General features: G+C 38.6%; 3 protein-coding genes across 6 annotated transcripts in view; 2 read left to right on the top strand and 1 right to left on the bottom strand.

The window, feature by feature from the left end:
- Positions 1-1,434: 1,434 nt before the first annotated feature.
- Positions 1,435-5,455, bottom strand: LOC103514471. Its single transcript, XM_017446234.2, has 4 exons — positions 5,446-5,455; positions 4,907-4,980; positions 2,605-2,812; positions 1,435-2,182 (listed from the first exon to the last, which is right to left on the bottom strand). The coding sequence occupies exons 1-4, from the start codon at positions 5,453-5,455 to the stop codon at positions 1,827-1,829; spliced, it is 648 nt and encodes a 215-aa protein (XP_017301723.1). The 3' UTR covers positions 1,435-1,826.
- Positions 5,456-5,579: 124 nt separating this feature from the next.
- LOC103514470 (eukaryotic translation initiation factor 2A) overlaps positions 5,580-22,946 on the top strand; it is a 32,354-nt gene continuing 14,987 nt past the window's right edge. Inside the window, exons 1-2 of the mRNA XM_026827430.1 lie at positions 5,580-5,663; positions 16,760-16,814. Coding sequence (XP_026683231.1) covers positions 5,636-5,663; positions 16,760-16,814 — 83 coding nt within the window. The 5' untranslated portion in view covers positions 5,580-5,635. The remainder of the gene's footprint in view (positions 5,664-16,759; positions 16,815-22,946) is intronic.
- Positions 7,061-14,185, top strand: LOC103514465. 4 transcript variants are annotated; one of them, XM_008479343.3, is made up of 3 exons: positions 7,061-7,203; positions 12,946-13,287; positions 13,840-14,185. In XM_008479343.3, exons 2-3 carry the CDS (start codon positions 13,132-13,134, stop codon positions 14,140-14,142), a joined length of 459 nt encoding a protein of 152 aa, XP_008477565.1. In that variant the 5' UTR covers positions 7,061-7,203; positions 12,946-13,131; the 3' UTR covers positions 14,143-14,185. The 4 variants fall into 4 exon arrangements, with proteins under 4 accessions (XP_008477565.1, XP_026683234.1, XP_008477566.1 ...); XM_026827433.1 differs by having other exon boundaries at positions 7,061-7,301; positions 13,077-13,287; XM_008479344.3 differs by lacking the exons at positions 12,946-13,287; positions 13,840-14,185 and adding exons at positions 8,047-8,268; positions 8,342-8,543 and having other exon boundaries at positions 7,061-7,512.

The following is a 22,946-nucleotide window of genomic DNA, read 5'->3' as shown; positions in this document are numbered from 1 at the left end:
TTATAATATTCTAAAAAACAATTTACAATAGTTACAAGAAGTTAATCTTCCACAGAGATATGAGGTACATTTTGTTTTTCCAAAAAACAGGGAAGGTAAAAACACTTAAAATTTAATATAAATTACAAACATTACGATGCAATACTACCTACGGAGTCTTATGTACAGGTACACTTCCACAGAGATATGAGGTACATTTTGTTTTTCCAAAAAACAGGGAAGGTAAAAACACTTGAAATTTAATATAAATTACAAACATTACGATGCAATACTACCTACGGAGTCTTTTGTACAGGTAGGTACATAGGATCAGGAATAGATCACAGAGGAAAATTAGCCCTAGGAGCTACGCCACCTCAACGGGATTGGTCCACAGTGCTGTTGGGTCCAAGGCTGGACAGGTGAAAAGGTGGTGGACACTGGACACCCTTTGAGGCGATTCTTTGGCGACCCTTTGCATTTGTGACATTCATCAGGTTGGAATCAGGCATCAGGTTGGAAGGTAGGCGCGCCTACCTTGTAGTCTACTGTCTGTACCCCCGAATGGGAGGTATCAGGGTACATGATTTTTACGGCGTTCCTACCGTCTCGTCAGTAGGCAGAGTACGAGGTAATGAACTTAGTGCGGAGCTTCTAACGTATCGTACTACACACTACCAAATAACACCACAGACTCACCACATTATTGAAGAAGTACTTGCAGAACTATTGAAGAACTAGAAAAACGTCCGGGGACCATTGAAAAACTACAATCGTAGACTACATTACAACCAACGCACCATACCATATTGCCGAACTTACAGAGACTGGAAAACTGCAAAGATATTTGAGGGATCTACAACCATATTTGGAACCAAATCCTTGCCAAAGCATACCATACAGAACAAAGCATACGAACAACAGACATATTGGAAAACTGCAGTGAGATTGAAAACTGCAAAGACATCTACAGAAAGATCCGAACAATTTACAGAGTACAATGGTGTTTGCTTTCTACCGTATGTTACAGGCAGTACGGGGTTCCTACCGTAGACTCACTACGGGGTATCGGGGCTTGGTACGGGGTTCCTACCGTCTGAAGATAGCGTACGGGGTTACTACCGTATGTTACAGGCTTTGTAAGGGGTTCTTACCTTCTTACCGCATAGTACAGACTCACTACGAGGCATCAGGTTTGGTACGGGGTTCCTACCGCATGGTACGGGCCTTCTACCATATCGTACAGACTCATTATGGGGCATCGGGTTGACTACGGGGCTCCTACCGTATGATACAGACTCACTACGAGGCAACGTATTTGGTACGGAGCTCTTCTTAGTTTTTCTCCGGGGCATCAGGCTTAGTACGGTTTCTACTTTCTACCTCGTATGGTATAGTCTTTTTCCGGGGTATCAGGGTTTGATACGGGGTTCCTACCGTCTGTACGCGTTACTACGGGACAATGGTGTTTGCTTTCTACCGTATGTTACAGGCAGTACGGGGTTCCTACCGTAGACTCACTACGGGGTATCGGGGCATGGTACGGGGTTCCTACCGTCTGTAGATAGCGTACGGGGTTACTACCGTATGTTACAGGCTTTGTAAGGGGGTCCTACCGCATAGTACAGACTCACTACGAGGCATCAGGTTTGGTACGGGGTTCCTACCGCATGATACGGGCTTGGTACGGGGCTTCTACCATATCGTACAGACTCATTACGGGGCATCGGGTTGAGTACGGAGTTCCTATTAGTTTTTCTCCTGGGCATCAGGCTTAGTACGGTTTCTACTCTCTACCTCGTATGATATAGTCTTTTTACGGGGTATCAGGGTTTGATACGGGGTTCCTACCGTCTGTACGCAGAGTACGGGGTGTTCTCGACGGATCTCTTGTTGAACGGCGGGTGTTCGAACGCATGATGGTCGTGAATATGCTCATGATGGTCAATATAGTGAGGGGCTATCGGGGCAGAGTGTATAATCGGTGTATGAGCGTGGACCACCTCGTAGCTGAGGATCTTCGGCTTGGTGGCGAATTTGAACAGCATCAGGGCCCCGGAAAGGACTAGGGAGAGGAGGCCCAGGGTGAGGGCCTTCCAGGTTTTGAGCGCGATGAGGGCCAGGGCCAGAGGCAGGAGGGCCGTGGCCTTGAACTTCAGGCCGAGGAGGAACGGGATGATCACCTTCTTGACGAAACCTCGCTCTGGAAACACAGAAAAGAAAAAGAATGAGCACAAGCAAATGGTTTCTCCAAAATTGGAAGATCCCGGGTTCGAATCCCACCATCGACAAAAATTTGTACTCGTTTTTCGATTGCAAATAGTTCATCGGGTTGCTTTCTGCTGTTCCCTTATTAACCCAGCACCTAAATGCCATACACCGGTGTGATGGTCTCTAGCCATGTTTAATTGGCTCGTCCTGAACCGCAGTCAACCATTGTGAGGACTTGTGCTTGTTCTTTAAAAGCAGAGAGAACCCTTTGGAGAACTGCCAGCTAGCTAGGCTGGTTTTCTCCCCGTTTCTAGTCCCCTCTTACCTTGTCCTACTTGACTGCCAGCCAGAGGGACTTTAATTTCAGTAGGGATGTTCTTCATAAGGAACTCCGGAACAAAGCGACCCTCTTACCTTGTCCTACTTGACTGCCAGCCAGAGGGACTTTGATTTCGGTAGGGATGTTCTTCATAAGGAACTCCGGAACAAAGCGGGCTACAGGGGCAGAGATAATCTCCTTGGGCACGCGAAGTCGCAGCTCGTGAGTAGCGATAAAGTCGTCCATCTTGTCCAGAGCGGAGCCTCGGAGCGCCTCCTTAGCCTCTTCAGATAGGTCTGAGATCTGTGGGGAAACCAATCAACAATCAATTAAACAAGCAATATCTGCGAACTGTGATGAAGACAATCAATCAATGAAACAAACAATACCTGAGATCTGTGAAGAAAGCAATCAACAATCAACTAAACAAAAAATGTCTGAGATCTGTGAAGAAACCAATCAACAATAAATTAAACAAAAAATATCTGAGATCTGTGAGGAAACCAATTAACAATCAATTAATTAAACAAATAACATCTGGGATCTCAGAAGAAAGCAATCATAAAAATCAATCAAACTTGCTTCCCGGCCTAGTGGTCAAGGCGCTCGCCTGGTAACATAATCTGAGGGTGCAAGAACGAACATAATCTGTTCAGGATAAAATTCGTCCCAGGGAGGAATCGAACCCGCGACCTAGCACTTACGATGGAGAGCTGCAAGGGAGGGAAAAGCTTGTAGCTGCCTTTTTCCAGATAGCTTGTAGCTGCCTTTTCCCAGCCCCACTCAGGCTGGGTGAAATTAATGTGAGGACGTGAGTAGCTTAAAACCCCCGCCACTAAAACCTTTGTAGTTTTACAGTGACGTGAGGCCTTAAGTGTAGGTGCAAACAGCCCTAAAGGATGGGTTAAGCTTCTACAAAGAATAAAAACAGAGTGGAGAGCAAAAAAGCGTAGAGCTTTTTGCTCTCAGTTTTATGTGATTTGAAGTTGTTGCTCCCTCTATCTGTTCGATGCTCTATGCTTTCTCCTCTATTCTGTTTTTAGCCTAGACTGTAAACGCTGCTTTGAGTTTTTGGCCTGAACTTTTTTTACGGTACAGTAGACCCTTGGGCCGGGGGCCACAAAGTGAATTTAAACTCGGCTTAAGTTTAACTTTTGGATTAACCAATCTGATTGACTATTTTATTTTTACTTTCCTTATCCTATAGGAAGGAAAGTAATGTAATCGGGTCAAATTTTCGATGGTCAGTTTTTAGTGCCAGAGCCTAAATACAAAGTTTCGAAATTTCGATGGTCAGTTTTTAGTGCCAAAACACGTTTTGAGGTCCCTAGAGCCTAAATCCAAAGTTTCAGCCATTAGTCCGTGTGTGTGTCTGTCTGTAAACAAAATATCTCGGGAACGGTAGGAGCTAGAGACTTGAAATTTGGTATGTAGATGTCAAATGTGACAAGGATGCGACACGAAACTGGTATGTATTTCACAAATGTGACAAGGATGCAACTCAAAACGTTTGGTTGAGATAGGTGCTGCACGGTATTTTGTTATCATATAGGAAGGAAAGTAATGTAATCGGGTCAAAATTTCGATGGTCAGTTTTTAGTGCCAAAACACGTTTTGAGTACCCTAGAGCCTAAATCCAAAGTTTCAGCCATTAGTCCGTGTGTGTGTCTGTCTGTAAACAAAATATCTCGGGAACGGTAGGAGCTAGAGACTTGAAATTTGGTATGTAGATGTCAAATGTGACAAGGATGTGACACGAAACAAAAGTTAGGGTATAAGAACAAGAACACCCAAAATAAGCATCATTCAATAGGATAAGGAAAGTCGTGTGATGTTCACAACAGATTGAGATATTGTAAAAGTTAGGGTATAAGAACAAGAACACCCAAAATAAGCATCATTCAATAGGATAAGGAAAGTCGTGTTATGTTCACAACAGATTTTTCCTTTTTTTTTAATCAACCAATCAGATTGCTTAATTCGAGGTTTAAACTTAAACGGAGTTTAAACTAACTTTGTGCTCCCCGGCCTTAATAAGAAAGACTCAAAACTGCAATGAGTGTTCATACTAAACAGTTAACAAGGTCATTAATATAATGGAACAATAATAAAAGGTGGGTTTCACCAAACTTGAACAGCCTGTTAAACCTTAAAAGTCCTGTTAAGCCCATACCAATCAAATTGAACTTATCAAGCTGTTAGCTTAACAGTCCCGTTAAGCGTATACAAATCAAATGGAACTTAACAGGCTGTTACAATAATCACAAGTGTTCTACCCTGGTGGTCAAAAAATACTCATCACTTATCACAAGTGCGACCTTCCCCGTGCTACGTAAAGAAGATGGGATTCAAATGGAAGGGCAAGCAGTGCTTGTCATTGTAGAACATGTGGTCCACGTATTCCTTCCGAATGTAGAGCTGCTCGAGACTCTGCTTGTACGTGTTCTGGATGTTCTGAATGATGCAGATACCTGGCGAAACAGACAAATGGGAGGAACTTGTGAATCTAATGTCCCGAACCACACTTACAAAAGAAAAAGAAGAAAAAAAAAACGATGAGAACAATCAGCATTTTAGATTTCGGAGTAATGTCTACAGTTCACTACTCTTCTTCAGCCACCTTTTAAGAGGTTTAATAGAGAGAACTGTAACTGCTGAGGTCTTATTGTTCCAAAAGCGAAGAGAGAAGAAAGCCAGCCGTTCCGAGAACAAACCTTATCTGTTTAGGATTAAATCCTGCAGGAATCCTTCGGGTTACTTTCTGATGTTCTCGTGTTCACTCAGCACCTAAATGGCAAGTATTGTGTCTCTTCTCGCCCATCTGATGAGAGGCATAATTCGTACACAAGATCAACAACAGGGAACACTTCAAATAACTCAACATTGCCCTGATTAAAGACAAACGTCAAAAGTTCAATCTAATTATTCTAATTAACAACTGGCCATTTTGATAATAATCTTTTTCCACTGAAAATTTCAAAATTTCGCGCCAGATAAAATTGATTAAAAATAAGCGTATTTTTTTCCAAGGTGAAGGCGTGTTTTTTATATTTGAGAAGCTGGCAAAATTTCAAAATCAAAACAAATTTCAACGAGCACAAAATTTAGTTACCATATGATCTCAAGATGGCATCGGTCGTTCCTACAGTTGCGGGTAAAAATTATTTAATTTTTTCTTGATATTCTACTAAAAAGACACCTTCTTAAATGCTCTCGTGTCCAAAATGATAATCTGCACTTTACGTTCTATTGTTCCAAAAGCGAAGAGAGAAGAAAGCCAGCCGTTCCGAGAACAAACCTTATCTGTTTAGGATAAAATCCTTCAGGAATCCTTCGTGTTACTTTCTGGTGTTTTCGTGTTGACCCAGCACCTAAATGGAAAGTATTGTGTCTCTTCTTGCCCATCTGATGAGAGGAATACTACGGGATGGGCATGCTACGACACAGTTTACGTTCCTCCAGAAAAATGTCACTTGGAAAATTAAAAGCCCATAACAAAGTTGTACGAGCAAGTTGTTCCCTTTGCCACATGGTTCCTCATCTTCCTTCTAAACTGGTGAAAGTTTTGTAATTTTATCATTTTTATCAGCTCTTTCCTTGAATGATTCATTCTGTTGGTCAATACATCTGCGAAAAACAATTCGCACTACTCACACCCTTTACAGAAACACCTACTTGGAAAATTTTCATCGTATAGTGTTGGTTCGGTGTTAACCCAGTTTTGCTCGACAATCTCCATCATCCATGTGATTAGGTACAAGTCTTTCATCATGACAAGCTAGTTTTCATTTCCCATGTAATAATTGCCCAACAAACAATACATAAATCCATCAGCTTATTTCCTTGTCAATCTCTGTCAGAGAGCCCTTGGTAGCTAGGTACTAGTCATTGAATATTAATCATTTCAGGACTGCAGTAATGTCAAAATTAATATGAGATGTATTTCAGTCTGTACATGTGCAAAAGTAATAATTAATTTCAAAATGAGATTGTAGACATGGAGGTTATCAGCTCAAGTTAATCTTGAGCTTTTTTTAACCAGTGAATCCATGTGATTACAGTCTTTCATCATGACAAGCTAGTTTTCATTTCCCCTGTAATAATTGCCCAACAAACAAGACATAAATCTATCAACTTATTTCCTTGTCAATCTCTGTCTGAGAGCCCTCGGTAGCTAGGTACTAGTCATTGAATATTAATCATTTCAGGACTACAGTAAGTAATGTCAAAATTAATATGAGATGTAGGTGCTTCAGTCTGTACATGTGCAAAAGTAATAATTAATTTCAAAATGAGATTGTAGACATAAAGGTTATCAGCTCAAGTTAATCTTGAGCTTTTTTTTAACCAGTGATTTTTTTTGTTACTAGTGTTCTCCATTACTGTCATGTCAATAATTCACAACAAAATTAACTTACCTACTTATGTAACTCCTATTTATAAATAAAAATTGCCTTTCCCCCCCTTATTTTCATGTGACAAGCTGAGGTGACAGGCAAATTTTAACCAAACTGATACTACTGCAAATTTTCCAAGTACTTAATTAAACCCACAAAGAAATAGAACCTATAGGACCAAGCAAGGTTTTTGTACAGCTATTGAAAAACCCGCAGAGGTATAAAAACTACGGAGAGATACTTGGAAAGAACAGAACTCTCCAAACATATTTTAGTGCCATTGAAATAACCAAAGAGGTGTAAAAACTATAGATATTGAAAAACTGGCGAACCATTTCGGAATCTGCTGAATATTCAAGAACTCCAAAGAGCTTTTGAAAACACCAGATAGATAAATAAGTTAAATACCCGGAAAGAGACAGATAAGCTAAATACCCGGAAACACCCATAATGACGGAAAATTCCCAGGATGCCAGTCAAGTGACAGGGTCCGTAGTTCAAGCCCCGAACTATTCGGAATTCGAGACCCTGTACGAGTCAGTTCTGTTCAAGAAACCTGAACTAGTGACGGGCAAAGTCTTTGTCAATACCATGAATGAACTAAAGGTAAACTTCAAAACGTGCAAAAAAGTACAATTAGTCCCGAACTTTTTTGATCTTTTTTGAATAAGTATCAACAATGGTCTCATTGCGAATAGAATATACCTTGTTTGTACTGCCAGCATAGAACTGGAAAGTCCCTTTACGCCTTTACTCTCGCAGTCTAAACAAAAAGAGATCTAGAAAACCAAAGACTGTATCCTGAAGACAGCTATCGCTTTTAGCTGGTATTAAAAAACGTTTAGAATTTAGAAATATTTTGAAGCCTTTAGAAAATGATTTCCGTTCTGATCATTAATCCTTCTAATCTTTCTCAGCTTATGAAGAACAGCCTGGAAGTGCCCGGACTGGAAAAAGAATTCGCCCAAATCGATGAGATGCTTTCCGTTTTTGGATAGGCATGGATGTAAAAGAATGTCTCTTGAAGTTATGCGAAAGCGGTACCGAGGTACCTACATTTTTTTTTTTAACGAAGATTATATGAACCAATTAGATTGAACTCAGTCAGTTCTGATCATTAATCCTTCTAATCTTTCTCAGCTTATGAAGAACAGCCTGGAAGTGCCCGGACTGGAAAAGGAATTCGCCCAAATCGATGAACTTATGGTCAAACTATACGTGACAGTCCAACCCCACTTTTCCAGCCTGGATAAGGAACAACTCGCCAAACTTCTGATCAACATCAAGGACAAACTACAGAGCAAAAAGCCGCAAGAGAGTGTGGGCAAAATTGGGAAAATCATTGGCGAATATTTGCAACAAATAATCAAGGAAACTGCCGAAAAAGAAGCGAAACACGATGGAAAGAAGAAGCATTGGCGAATATTTGCAACAAATAATCAAGGAAACTGCCGAAAAAGAAGCGAAACACGATGGAAAAAAGAAGGCTGTGAAGGAGAAGAAGATAAATGTGTGAATGAAATGAACTTTTGGTACAACTTGGATAAAGAACTTGCTAAACTTTCAATCAACATTGAGGACAAATTCTTGAGCTCAAAATTTCAGGAAACAGTGGGAATACAATACAACAAAGAAAAGATGAACTAGCAAATGAAAATAGCTCTTGGATTAAACCTTGAATGAAGAAGATATTGCCAAAAAATTCTAATTAAAACAACCTGCAACGCAAGAAAGCCCAAGAAAAAGTAGGGAACTAGGAAAAGAAGGTGAACATATTAGGAAAAGAAAAAATCCTTATGGCTAAGAAAATTCCGAGGGGGTGGGGGGGGGGGGGTGCTCCGTACAGTTTACAGCAGTTGCTTGGTGCTCCGCGGCCAAAAAAAGTTTGAGAACCACTGCTCTACGTGATTCCCTATGCTCACGCTCCACTCTGTTTATAACCTTGTGGATTCCAGTCACTGTGCAATCCTAATTTCCAAGCTCCCTCTCATAAGAAAGAGGAACCACGAGCTCAATTTCTATCATGATTCCATTTGTTTCAATAATCAATGATTCCATTCGTTTAATAATCGAAAATATGGTTCAAGTATTTCATTTCGCTTTTTATTTTTGGTCACAGTCCAAAATAGTAAAATGACTCGTGTGGACAAATCAATTGGACTCAATCTACACTCGCGTTCGGTTAATTGGCATCTAAGGTGGAACAGCTCACTGTGTGAGAATCCTGCCATAAAGTCTTTAAAAAAAGTTGTATTATGGTAGATTATAGAAGATACATTTTTATACATAAAAAAGAAAAAGATGAGTGTTTCACAGCAATGAAAATTATCTCGTAGCAATGGAAAAAATAAAAACAGTAAAATAAACTGACACATTAGACTTATGTGGTCTGTGTCGTAGCATGCCCATCCCGAAGTACATGTCCCTCATCAGATGGGTGATATGATAAGAGACACAATACTTCCCATTTAGGAGCTGGGTCAACACGAGAATACCAGAAAGTAAACCGTTCAAATATCTGCAATCGGATATTCTCCAAATTTTATCTACTCACCAAACACAATGTTGGCACTCATGTTGTAGGTGTAATCAAAGTCATGTCCAGAGCAGGGTGAGCACGATGCTGGTAGATGCTGCAATTAAGAGAGGTCAAATTATAAATTGAAATTGCCATAATAGGGGCAGTTTCGCTTAGACTACGTGGGAGCCACTATAAGACAAGGAGTTTAAACATGGAAGATGGTGCAGAAATTCCCTGATACGTTATTAGTGTTTCAGCAGAAGATACATTTTTATTTTTATACATAAAAAAGAAAAAGATGAGTGTTTCACAGCAATGAAAAAAATAAAAATAATAAAATAAACTGACACATTAGACTTATGTGGTCTGTGTCGTAGCATGCCCATCCCATAGTAGTATGCCTCTCGTCAGATGGGCAAGAATGTATTTCTTCTTCTTCTCATTTAGGAGTTGGGTCAACACGAGAATACCAGAAAGTAAACCGTTCAAATATCTGCAATCGGATATTCTCCAAATTTTATCCACTCACCAAACACAATGTTGGCACTCATGTTGTAGGTGTAATCAAAGTCATGCGGCTGCAACAGGAGAGTTTGTCAAGTCTTTCATTCAGAAGAAAAACAGCAACTGGTAAGCAAGAAGAGAACAATGAAACATAGGTAGAAACCATCACCACCCTGTATGGCTGATACAAAAAGATATCTTTTCTGTATTCTGCCATCACCATTTGGCAAGAGCTAAAGCCCCAAAAACAACAACTACAACAACGAGAGAACTCCATTACTATAAATTTATAGGGAATTTTCCACTGGCGCTCATGAACAAAAAATTCTTAGCTTTTAGCAAAGGTATTGGAAACTTTTCTGTGTTAAGTCAGTCTGAGCCAGCCTAGTCAGCTTGAAGGACACCATGCCTGCATTGTAAGTGGTTGACCAAGTGTTTGATTCCCACTTAGGCTTCAGGTAATCCCAAACAGATTAGGTTTGTTCTTGGCTTGGAACGGCTGGCTTTCTCCTATCCTCCCCTCTCTTTGATTGTAGATTATATTGGTTATTATTAGGTACATTGCATTTTGACTTTTTAACATGTATTGATAAAATAAAACAAATTAATATTAAACAACAGATAAAAACTACCATCTGCCACAGGTTTCATTAACATTTGATGAAACCTATTTGGGTGGTACGAACCATTTTAATATAAAATTATTAGGAAGGAAGTTAATGTTTTTTTATTTATTTTGGAAAAACATACCCACATAGGTATAGGAAAAAAATAAAAAGTAAAATAAAATAAACAGATCTATGTAAAAAAAAAAGAAGTCCGAAACATTGATTATAATATCAATTTTGATTTTATTAAGTGACCAACAGCAAGGGAATGTCATTTGCCAATAAAATCTTTACATCTTGAGCTGAGATCTACAGGAAGTCAAAATAACTTTCAAGTGCGTTCACACTGCACGAATTTTTCTTCTAGGCGTGAACTAGAAATGTTAGAATTTGCGTGTTTCTCAAGTCTAGTCAGTGGCGTAGCGTCCATGTAGGGCGTGTATGGGGGCCATACACTCAAAATTTACTCAAATACCCTTAAATATTGACTTTAAATAACATCCACCCCCCCCCCCTCCATTAGTGTTTGGACCCTCGGGCCCCACACCCCTCGGCAAAATCCTGGATACGGCCCTGACAAACGTATATTATTATTATTATTTTTTTTTTTGGTCTCCTGAAATATAGCCAATTTTGAGTTAGCGCTCTTTAGAACTAGCAGTGCGATTATAATTTCCTTCGAGCGACATTAAAATATTTAAAAAAAGAGAGACAAAAACTAAAAATACTGTGACAAAATAAATAATAATTGATCGAAATTATCATGGTTATGATTATGACGTACCTAGATGAATAATAATACTACGAAGTAATATAAATACTATAAATATGCTATGTGTATACGTAACTGACTATGTGTGAAATGGTAAATGCTAAGAGACATATAAAATAAACGAACAGGTGTCTAGAATAAGGGGCTATCTCATCTCTTTATTTTCTCTTGGATTAAACTAATTAAACAATCTCATTGGTTTAAGCCTATCTCTTAGATTAAGCAATTCGATTACTTTCTACAGAAGGAAGACGTATTTTAAGTGTTAATACCTATAGCCCAATATATCCGTATTGGGCCGTATCCGTAAACGGGCCAATAGCTGTAAACTTTGTAGCCAAAACCAAATGTCAGCCCAAAGCAAATGCCCTAGTTACACCGACCCCGTCTGTCCACGGGAAAAGACGAAGAAAAAGAAGATGATAGCCCAATATACAAGACACCTATTTACAACGGTGGTATAAATATTAAATAAACATAAATAGTTAAATAAAATAAATAATAAACAATGAAATATACACATATCAGCTGTTGTTCAATGGATAAAAAAAATCGAGATAAAATTGCCCCAGATATAAACAAAAAAAACAGTTCTGTCATGATTTTAAACAAATTGGTGAGAGAAATATTAACAATAATAGAAGTATCTAATAATGATTACAGTTAAAATTAAAATGGCAACAAATAATGAAATGAAAAGAATCTACTGCAACGTAAAAAGCACCGTTTATGTTATCAATTCTAATGTTGGATTTCACTAATGACTTAACGAGAGATTTCACCCATGGGAAAAATTTTAATGATCTAGAAAGGAGCTTTTAAAAACTCCTCTTTTTTAGATCACTAAAAACTAGGAGACAAAAGAATCTACTGCAACGTAAAAAGCACCGTTTATGTTATCAATTCTAATGTTGGATTTCACTAATGACTTAACGAGAGATTTCACCAATGGGAAAAATTTTAATGATCTAGAAAGGAGCTTTTAAAAACTCCTCCTTTTTGGATCACTAAAAACTAGGAGATAATTAAAAACTCCTTTTGTGGATGATTAAAAACTCCTTTTTTGGATTATTAAAAACTCATTTTTGGACGGTTAAAAATTCTCCCATAAGGAAAATCTCTCATTAAGTCATTGGTGAAATCCACCATAAGACTAAAACACACAAAAAGCCCACCTGAGGCCTTAAGTGTAGGTGCAAACAGCCCTAAAGGATGGGTTAAGCTTCTACAAAGACTGAAAACAGAGTGGAGAGCAAAAAAGCATAGAGCTTTTTAAACCCACAAAGAAATAGAACCTATAGGACCAAGCAAGGTTTTTGTACAGCTATTGAAAAACCCGCAGAGGTATAAAAACTACGGAGACATAGGTACTGGGAAAGAACAGAACTCTCCAAAAAGAGCTTTTTGCTCTAAGTTTTATGTGATTTGAAGTTGTTGCTCCCTCTATCTGTTCGATGCTCTATGCTTTCTCCTCTATTCTGTTTAAAGTCTAGACTGTAAACGCTGCTTTGAGTTTTTGGCCAACTTTTTTTACGGTACAGTAGACCCTTAGGCCGGGGGCCACAAAGTGAATTTAAACTCGGCTGAAGTTTAACTCTTGGATTAACCAATCTGATCGGCTATTTACCAAAGAGGTGTAAAAACTATAGATATTGAAAAACTGGCGAACCATTTCGGAATCTGCTGAAATATTCAAGAACTCCAAAGAGCTTTGGAGCATACCATACAGAACAGCATAACCATATTAACCACAAACAGAACTTAAATAAGCTAAATACCCGGAAAGAGATAGATAAGCTAAATACCCGGAAACACCCATAATGACGGAAAATTCCCAGGATGCCAGTCAAGTGACAGGGTCCGCAGTTCAAGCCCCGAACTATTCGGAATTCGAGACCCTGTACGAGTCAGTTCTGTTCAAGAAACCTGAACTAGTGACGGGCAAAGTCTTTGTGAATACCATGAATGAACTAAAGGTAAACTTTAAAACTTGCAAAATGAAGTTCGGGATATATTGACTTTATATATTTTTCAATAGCTATTGAGTTATATGGAAAACTACTTCACTTTTTGTGTGAAGTAGTATTCGTGGTACTTGTGCAGAATACATCCATGGAATATTGCTACCAAAGGAACTGGCACAAACGAGCAGTGACCAGTGTTATTATAGGGTAGGTTAAACGCAAGAAGGAGTTTTCACAATTAGAGCAGTGATTAGTGTTATTATAGGGTTAGGTTAAATACAAAAAAAGGAGCTTTTCTTTTCCACGGACGTGACTTCTGCATAATTACCGTATTCGTTTTCCATATAACCCAATATGTAGTTAAAATGGAACTTCACAATGTTACCAAATCTTCAATCAAAAACAATTTTTCAATAGGTTTCAACAACAGTTTTATTGAGAATAGAATATTGATCAATTTTACGAGTTTAACTTGGTCTCAGATTATATCAACCAATTAGAATGTTACACTAGAACTCAACTCAGACAGTTCTCATCATTATTAATCCTTCTAATCTTTCTCAGCTTATGAAGAACAGCCTGGAAGTTCCCGGATTAGAAAAAGAATTCGCCCAAATCGATGAACTTATGGTCAAACTATACGTGACAGTCCAACCCCACTTTTCCAGCCTGGATAAGGAACAACTCGCCAAACTTCTGATCAACATCAAGGACAAACTACAGAGCAAAAAGCCGCAAGAGAGTGTGGGCAAAATTGGGAAAATCATTGGCGAATATTTGCAACAAATAATCAAGGAAACTGCCGAAAAAGAAGCGAAACACGATGGAAAGAAGAAGGTTGTGAAGGAAAAGAAGATAAATGTGTGAATGAAAAGAACTTTTGGTCCAACTTGGATAAAGAACTTGCTAAACTTTTTGAGGCCTTAAGTGTAGGTGCAAACAGCCCTAAAGGATGGGTTAAGCTTCTACAAAGAATAAAAACAGAGTGGAGAGCAAAAAAGCGTGGAGCTTTTTGCTCTCAGTTTTATGTGATGTGAAGTCGTCGCTCCCTCTATCTGTTCGATGCTCTCTATGCTTTCTCCTCTATTCTGTTTTTAGCCTAGACTGTAAACGCTGCTTTGAGTTTTTGGTCTGAACTTTTTTTACGGTACAGTAGACCCTTAGGCCGGGGGCCACAAAGTGAATTTAAACTTGGCTGAAGTTTAACTCTTGGATTAACCAATCTGATTGGCTATTTTATTTTTACTTTCCTTATCCTATAGGAAGGAAAGTAATGTAATCGGGTCAAATTTTCGATGGTCAGTTTTTAGTGCCAAAACACGTTTTGAGGTCCCTAGAGCCTAAATACAAAGTTTCGGCCATTGGTCCGTGTGTCTCTCTGTCCTTCTGTCTGTCTGTAAACAAAATATCTCGAGAACGGTAAGAGCTAGAGACTTGAAATGTGGTATGTAGATGTCAAATGTGACAAGGATGCGACACGAATCTTTTTTGGTTAAGATCGGTGCAACGGTTGGCGGCATTTTACCGCTTTTTGGCGGTTTTCGGTGTAATTTAACAATATATCGGGGACGGTATGAGCTAGTTAAGATCGGTGCAACGGTTGGCGGCATTTTACCGCTTTTTGGCGGTTTTCGGTGTAATTTAACAATATCTCGGGAACGGTTGGCGGCATTTTACCGCTTTTTGGCGGTTTTCGGTGTAATTTAACAATATCTCGGGAACGGTATAAGCTAGAGAGTAGAGACTTGAAATTTGGTATGTAGTTCACAAATGTGACAAGGATGCATCTCAAAACGTTTGGTTGAGACAGGTGCTGCGATTGGCGGTATTTTGACCGCAAAAAAAAAAGAAAAAAAAAAAAAAAAAAAAAAAACAAAAAACAAACGATGAGAACAATCAGCATTTTAGATTTTGGAGTAATGTCTACAGTTCACTACTCTTCTTCAGCCACCTTTTAAGAGGTTTAATATAGAGAACTGTAACTGCTGAGGTCTTATTGTTCCAAAAGCGAAGAGAGAAGAAAGCCAGCCGTTCCGAGAACAAACCTCATCTGTTTAGGATAAAATCCTTCAGGAATCCTTCGGGTTACTTTCTGGTGTTTTCGTGTTGACCCAGCACCTAAATGGGAAGTATTGTGTCTCTTCTTGCCCATCTGATGAGAGGGATACGGGATGGGCATGCTACGACACAGACCACATGCGTCTAATGTAGGTTGTTTCATAACTACGAAATGAAAATGGCGGTGAAACGCTCACCTTGGGGGGAAAAAAAATCCGCTGTCAGACCAAGATTTTTACAAAACTACTTTTTTCAAGTTCACTAAAACTACTATTCTTGGACTATGGACACTAAAACTACTATAAAAATGGAATTTTATCCTCAATATAATTTGAGAATTGGACCACAATAATAGTAGTAGCCCACTGTTGGAGTAAAGGGACTCTTCAGTCCTATGCGAGCAGTATAAATAAGCACTATTATTATTATTCCCTCTCTCACGGACACGGACACTAAAGTAAAGTAAGTTTTACCTTCTGGTTCGATATAGTTGTCTATATCGAGATACGGGTCTACATGAATCCGGTACACATTGCACTGGGCCGACACGAGCAGTGACTCTCAGAGATGACTTCCCCCTCCGCCGCTATCAGCAACTACACCACTGCTCGTAATGTACTTGTAATTGATGTACTTTCCATCATGATACGCGAACCTGAAAAATAAAATGAGATAAAGTTAAATAATATTGAGATAAAATGAAATAAAATGAGATTATAATGCAGTGACTCTCAGAGATGACTTCCCCCTCCTCCGCTGTCAGCAACTACACCACTGCTCGTAATGTACTTGTAATTGATGTACTTTCCATCATGATACGCGAACCTGAAAAATAAAATGAGATTAGTATTCTTCTTCCTAGCCTTTTCCTATTTAAATAGGGTCGGCGTTTCGTGTCAGTCTCTTCCAGGCAGCCCTGTTGTGTACCTCGTGTCCTGATAAATTTTTCTCACCCAGGTCTTGATTCACACAAATAATTAATTTCAAAATGAGATTGTAGACATGGAGGTTATCAGCTCAAGTTAATCTTGAGCTTTTTTTAACCAGTGATTTTTTTTTTTGTTACTGGTGTTCTCCATTACTGTCATGTCAATAATTCACAACAAAATTAACTTACCTACTTATGTAACTCCTATATATAAATAAAAATTGCCTTTCCCCCCCAATTTTCATGTGACAAGCTGAGGTGACAGGCAAATTTTAACCAAACTGATACTACTGCAAATTTTCCAAGTACTTAATTGTAAGTAATTAATTTTGATAATGTTGGGCAGACTTTCCAACATCTATATGCAATTCATTTTGATAGCATTGTTTGTATGAGAAAATCTCATGTGGCAAACCAACTTGTGCAACAACTAGCTGTGGATACTAAAACTAAATTGATCTCTGTTCATATTGTTAATCTCTGATTTTTTCATTTCAGTCAGAGGATCAACAGGTATTTCCATCAACCATGGACCTCCCAGTTACGAGTTGGTGTCAGCTTTCAATGCAGTGACTCTCAGAGATGACTTCCCCCTCCTCCGCTGTCAGCAACTACGCCACGGCTCGTAATGTACTTGTAATTGATGAGATTGGTATTCTTCTTCTTCTTCTTCTTCCTAGCCTTTTCCAATTTAAATAGGGTCGGCGTTTCTTGTCAGTCTCTTCCGGGCAGGCCTATTGTGTACCTCGTGTCCTGATAAATTTTTCTCACCCAGGTCTTGATTCACACAATCTTCCATCTTTCCCTCGGCCTACCTCGCCCTTTCCTCCCTCTCACTTAGTAAAAGTAATGGTCATTAACACTGCCCATCAGGGTAAGCCAATATCAACCTTTTCTTTTATATATGTATATAGGTTTTTTTTTAACATTTAGATAAATGTTTTTTACATATATACGTATTGTTACAATCCTACAAAGTTCATAAAAAAAACCTTCAATATATTTGTTTTATCCCCATCCGTGGTGAATATGCATAAACAAAAGTACAGGTTTAGGTATCGTATTTCGTACTTACTTGTAAAGAAACAGAGGTATAGGTACAGTGACGAGATGAAAGAGACTGTGCGAGTCCAAAATCCATAGCATTGGCGGAAAGTCGGTGATTTCGAAGAACCCGCCCAAAGCCAGCAGGCCCGACACTACCAGTAGATTTTGAACGTGGGGCAAAGTGCGCCAGTTGAGATAGGACCAGAGCAGGGTGAGTACTATGCTGGTAGATGCTGCAATTAAGAGAGGTCAAATTATAAATTGAAATTATGGGCAGTTTCCCTTAGACTAAAATCCACAGCATTGGCGGAAAGTCGGTGATTTCGAAGAACCCGCCCAAAGCCAGCAGGCCCGACACTACCAGTAGATTTTGAACGTGAGGCAGAGTACGCCAGTTGAGATAGGACCAGAGCAGGGTGAGCACGATGCTGGTAGATGCTGCAATTAAGAGAGGTCAAATTATAAATTGAAATTGCCATAATAGGGGCAGTTTCCCTTAGACTGCGTGGGAGCCACTATAAGACAAGGAGTTTAAACATGGAAGATGGTGCAGAAATTCCCTGATATGTTAATAGTGTTTCAGCAGAAGATACATTTTTATACATAAAAAAGAAAAAGATGAGTGTTTCACAGCAATGAAAATTATCTCGTAGCAATGGAAAAAATAAAAACAATAAAATAAACTGACACATTAGACTTATGTGGTCTGTGTCGTAGCATGCCCATCCCGAAGTATATGTCCCTCATCAGATGGGTGATATGATAAGAGACACAATACTTCCCATTTAGGATCTGGGTCAACACGAGAATACCAGAAAGTAAACCGTTCAAATATCTGCAATCGGATATTCTCCAAATTTTATCCACTCACCAAACACAATGTTGGCACTCATGTTGTAGGTGTAATCAAAGTCATGCGTTGTCAAATACCAGGCGTGATTCACATAGAACAGGAGACAAGCCGAGGTGAACAGGAATTTGATCAGGTTGCTTCGGGAAGCAATGAAAATCCTGAGGGGGGGAAATGAAATCAAACTTAAGTAAGTAATGAAGAATGTTGTTTTTAAATGCTCAGAGTTGATAGGTCATTTTTTCTAATAATGAAAATATAAATCACATCCAATCATGAACAAACAAAATCAAATCACAAAGTCCAGAAACAATCAAGACCTCCCTGATAAAAATATCTCAATATACTAAAGGCCCCCAGTCTTTTTCTTCTTTCTTCTTTTTCTTTGCCTTTTCCCGTGTACAGACGGGGTCAGCAGTTTTTGTCAACCTCTCAATCAGCCCTAACTAGGGTCATTGCTTTGGGCTGAATGGATGCTCTTCGCACTCAACCTTTACTATTTCTTTAGCAAGGGAAAACGAGTCCAAATAACTTACCTATAAAAGACAATGAAGAAGAAATATTGGTTGAGAGAGAACGCACACAAGTAGTCCATTGTTTCAAAGAAGGGCGTATCACGAGAGTGAAACAGAGTGGACCACAACCAGCAGTTCATTGCAACCTGAGGAGAAAAAAATGTAGACATTAAGAAAAGATAATTACCCCCCAGGCCACAAAGTTAGTTTAAACTCCGTTTAAGTTTTAATCTCGGTTTAAGAAATCTGATTGGCTGAAAATTAAAAATAAATAAATAAATGAATAAATCAATAAACAATCAGATGGCTTATCCAAGAGTCAAACTTAATTTAATTCGAGTTTAAACTCACTTTGTGGACCCCCACCTTAGCTATCCAAAATTTGGTCATTTACAGTAAGGTTTATCAAAACCCAAGTAGGTAAGCTCAACTAGAGCTCTCAGTAGCAAGTGATCCATTGAGAACTGGTGTATTCAAAAAAAAAAAAAAAAAAAAAAAAAAAATCAGATTACTCAATCCGAGACTTAAATAAACTTAATTTGAGTTTAAACTCACTTTGTGGATCCCTGCCTTAGCTATCCAAAATTTGGTCATTTACAGTAAGGTTTATCAAAACTTGAGTAAGTAAGCTCAACTAGAGCTCTCAGTAGCTAGTGATCCATTGAGAACTGGTGTATTCAATGTGCTATATGGAAACAACATCTTTGATTGACTCGATAAATAAATAACTCACTGTTGTCAGAGCAAGTTTTTCTTTTTTTTTACCAAGCAAATCTACTTCCAAATTTTCTTGTCTACTTACCAAACTTAAAATAACGTAAATTAAATACATTGAAGAAGAGGGGCGAAAATGTTTCGTCAATTTTTTGTAGAGAATAAAATTGGTTACAAAGTTCATCATTGAAAACAACATTGATGCAGGCTCCTGGAAAATGAGGAACCTCAAGAACGGCCACTGAAACAGAAAAAATAGAGGATTAGAAGATGATATCAGTAGCAAATACCTTTAGGTTAGGCAGTATGAGGTATGAGTAATGAGTACATGATATTCATATGATTTTCAAACCCATGGTAAATACCTTAAAATTGGTTACAAAGTTCATCATTGAAAACAACATTGATGCGGGCTCCTGGAAAATGAGGAACCTCAAGAACGGCCACTGAAACAGAACAAATAGAGGATTAGAAGATGATATTAGTAGCAAATACCTTTAGGTAATTAGGTTAGGCAGTATGAGTAATGAGTACATGATATTCATACCCATGGTAAATACCTTAGGTCTAGTGTTACCAAATTGGTTACAAAGTTCATCATTGAAAACAACATTGATGCGGGCTCCTGGAAAATGAGGAACCTCAAGAACGGCCACTGAAACAGAAAAAAAAAATAGAGGATTAGAAGATGATATCAGTAGCAAATACCTTTAGGTTAGGCAGTATGAGTAATGAGTACATGATATTCATATGATTTTCAAACCCATGGTAAATACCTTAAGTAGTCTAGTTTACTTTGAGCATAAAATGGTGGAAAGAACAGCTTACTTTTCCATGGAATTGTGGTGTTTTCCAGCCTTTGTTTTCAAAGATGACAAGTGTTTGCCACATGCACAAATATCGGCACTCGTTCTCACACCTCCACCTCAGGGATTCAAACGGATAGTAGTAAATGGCTTTTTGATAACTGATGCCATCTGAAATGAAATAGACCAATATGATAGTTTAATAGGTACAAGTTCAGAGATGTTTTACTTTACAGCAAGGTTTAATGAAAGGTACCTAGTGCATCTGCCTTGTTAGTGCTAGATCATAGGTTTGATTCCCACCCGGGGCAGATTTTATCCTAAATAGATAAGGTTCATTCTCAGAACAGCTGGCTTTCTCCTATCCTGTATTCCTTCTCTCTTTGCTTTTGGGACAATAAGACCTTGGCAGTTGACGAACGAGATGTGGGAATAGTCTACTCTTCCAAGCAGGTTAGTACAAGTCCCATTACCCTTACATTTTTTCTTTTTTCTAAATGTTTTTTTTTTTTAGATTGGATAGAAGGAACTGTAACTGCTAAGGTCTTATCATCCCAGAATCGAAGAGAGAAGGAAGACAGTATAGGAGAAAGCCAGCAGTCCTGAGAACGAACATTATCTGTTCGGGATAAAATCCGCCCTGGGCTGGAATCGAACCCGCAGCCTAGTGCTTACAAGGCAGACTATCCTGTCCTTTTCTCTTTGATTTTGGTATGTTTAGACCTTGGTATCAGTTCAGTCTATCAAACCTTTTAAAAAGACATCCCATAATATTATTACCTCCCATACATTAACTCCTCCATTATTACCAATACTCAAACAGCCCCCCCCTAGCTCCATAGATATTTCCTTTTATCAACTTTTATGGTATTGACAACTGTAAACAAATTTCAACGAGCACAAAATTTAGTTACCATATGATCTCAAGATGGCATCGGTCGTTCCTACAGTTGCGGGTAAAAATTATTTTATTTTTTCTTGATTTTCTACTAAAAAGACACCTTTTTAAATGCTCTCGTGTCCAAAATGATAATCTGCACTTTACGTTCCAGAAGATGATATCAGTAGCAAATACCTTTAGGTTAGGCAGTATGAGGTATGAGTAATGAGTACATGATATTCATATGATTTTCAAACCTATGGTAAATACCTTATGTCTAGTTGTCTAGTGTTACTTTGAGCATAAAATGGTGGAAAGAACAGCTTACTTTTCCATGGAATTGTGGTGTTTTCCAGCCTTTGTTTTCAAAGATGACAAGTGTCTGCCACATGCACAAATATCGGCACTCGTTCTCACACCTCCACCTCAGGGATTCAAACGGATAGTAGTAAATGGCTTTCTGATAACTGATGCCATCTGAAATGAAATAGACCAATATGATAATTTCATAGGTACAAGTTCAGAGATGTTTTATTTTACAGCAAGGTTTATTGGAAGGTACCTAGTGCATCTGCCTTGTTAATGCTAGATCATAGGTTTGATTCCCACCCGGGCCAGATTTTATCCTAAATAGATAAGGTTCATTCTCAGAACAGCTGGCTTTCTCCTTCCCTCTTCGCTTTTGGGACAATAAGACCTTGGCAGTTGACGAACGAGATGTGGGAATACACTCGTTCTCACACCTCCACCTCAGGGATTCAAACGGATAGTAGTAAATGGCTTTTTGATAACTGATGCCATCTGAAATGAAATAGAAATGATAATTTAATAGGTACAAGTTCAGAGATGTTTTATTTTACAGCAAGGTTCATTGGAAGGTACCTAGTGCATCTGCCTTGTTAATGCTAGATCATAGGTTTGATTCCCACCCGGGGCAGATTTTATCCTAAATAGATAAGGTTTGTTCTCAGAACAGCTGGCTTTCTCCTATCCTGTATTCCTTCTCTCTTTGCTTTTGGGACAATAAGACCTTGGCAGTTGACGAACGAGATGTGGGAATAGTCTACAGCAGTGTTTCTTAATTGGTGTTCCGCGGAACCTAGGGGTTCCGTGAGCTGACGGCAAGGGTTCCGCGAGATATTTTGGAAAAATCATACACTAGATAAAATGCAGTTTCAAAACGACCATCTTAGACTAGGTATTTCATCTTACACAGCTTTGATAGAGGGAACTGTAACAAAGAAAACTACTTGTTGTATTTTTATAATAAGGGGGGTGGGGGGTGCAATCTTGAAAGTTCAGGGTTCCGCAAAGATGTTCACCTTTTGAAAAGGGTTCCGCGGGCCAAACTAATTAAGAAACACTGGTCTACAGGTCTCTATACAATGATCTCTCATCAGATTATCAATATCACTTACCACTCTCGCACATATTGTTCTTGCATTCTACGACACATTCCCTGTATGTGGGAAAGCTGTCTCCCAATGAACAGTAAGCGCTTTTCGTACACAAGATCAACAACAGGGAACACTTCAAATAACTCAACATTGCCCTGATTAAAGACAAACGTCAAAAGTTCAATCTAATTAAAAACTGGCCATTTTGATAATAATCTTTTTCCTCTGAAAATTTCAAAATATCGCGCCACATAAAATTGATTAAAAATAAGCGTATTTTTTTCCAAGGTGAAGGCGTGTAATAAAATGAGATAAAGTTAAATAATATTGAGATAAAATGAAATAAAATGAGATTATAATGCAGTGACTCTCAGAGATGACTTCCCCCTCCGCCGCTATCAGCAACTACACCACTGCTCGTAATGTACTTGTAATTGATGTACTTTCCATCATGATACGCGAACCTGAAAAATAAA

This window comes from Diaphorina citri, unplaced genomic scaffold, assembly GCF_000475195.1.
Source record: "Diaphorina citri unplaced genomic scaffold, Diaci psyllid genome assembly version 1.1 scaffold1147, whole genome shotgun sequence".
Classification (NCBI taxonomy): Eukaryota; Metazoa; Arthropoda; class Insecta; order Hemiptera; family Psyllidae; genus Diaphorina; species Diaphorina citri.
This window is presented reverse-complemented; position numbering and strand designations above follow the sequence as displayed.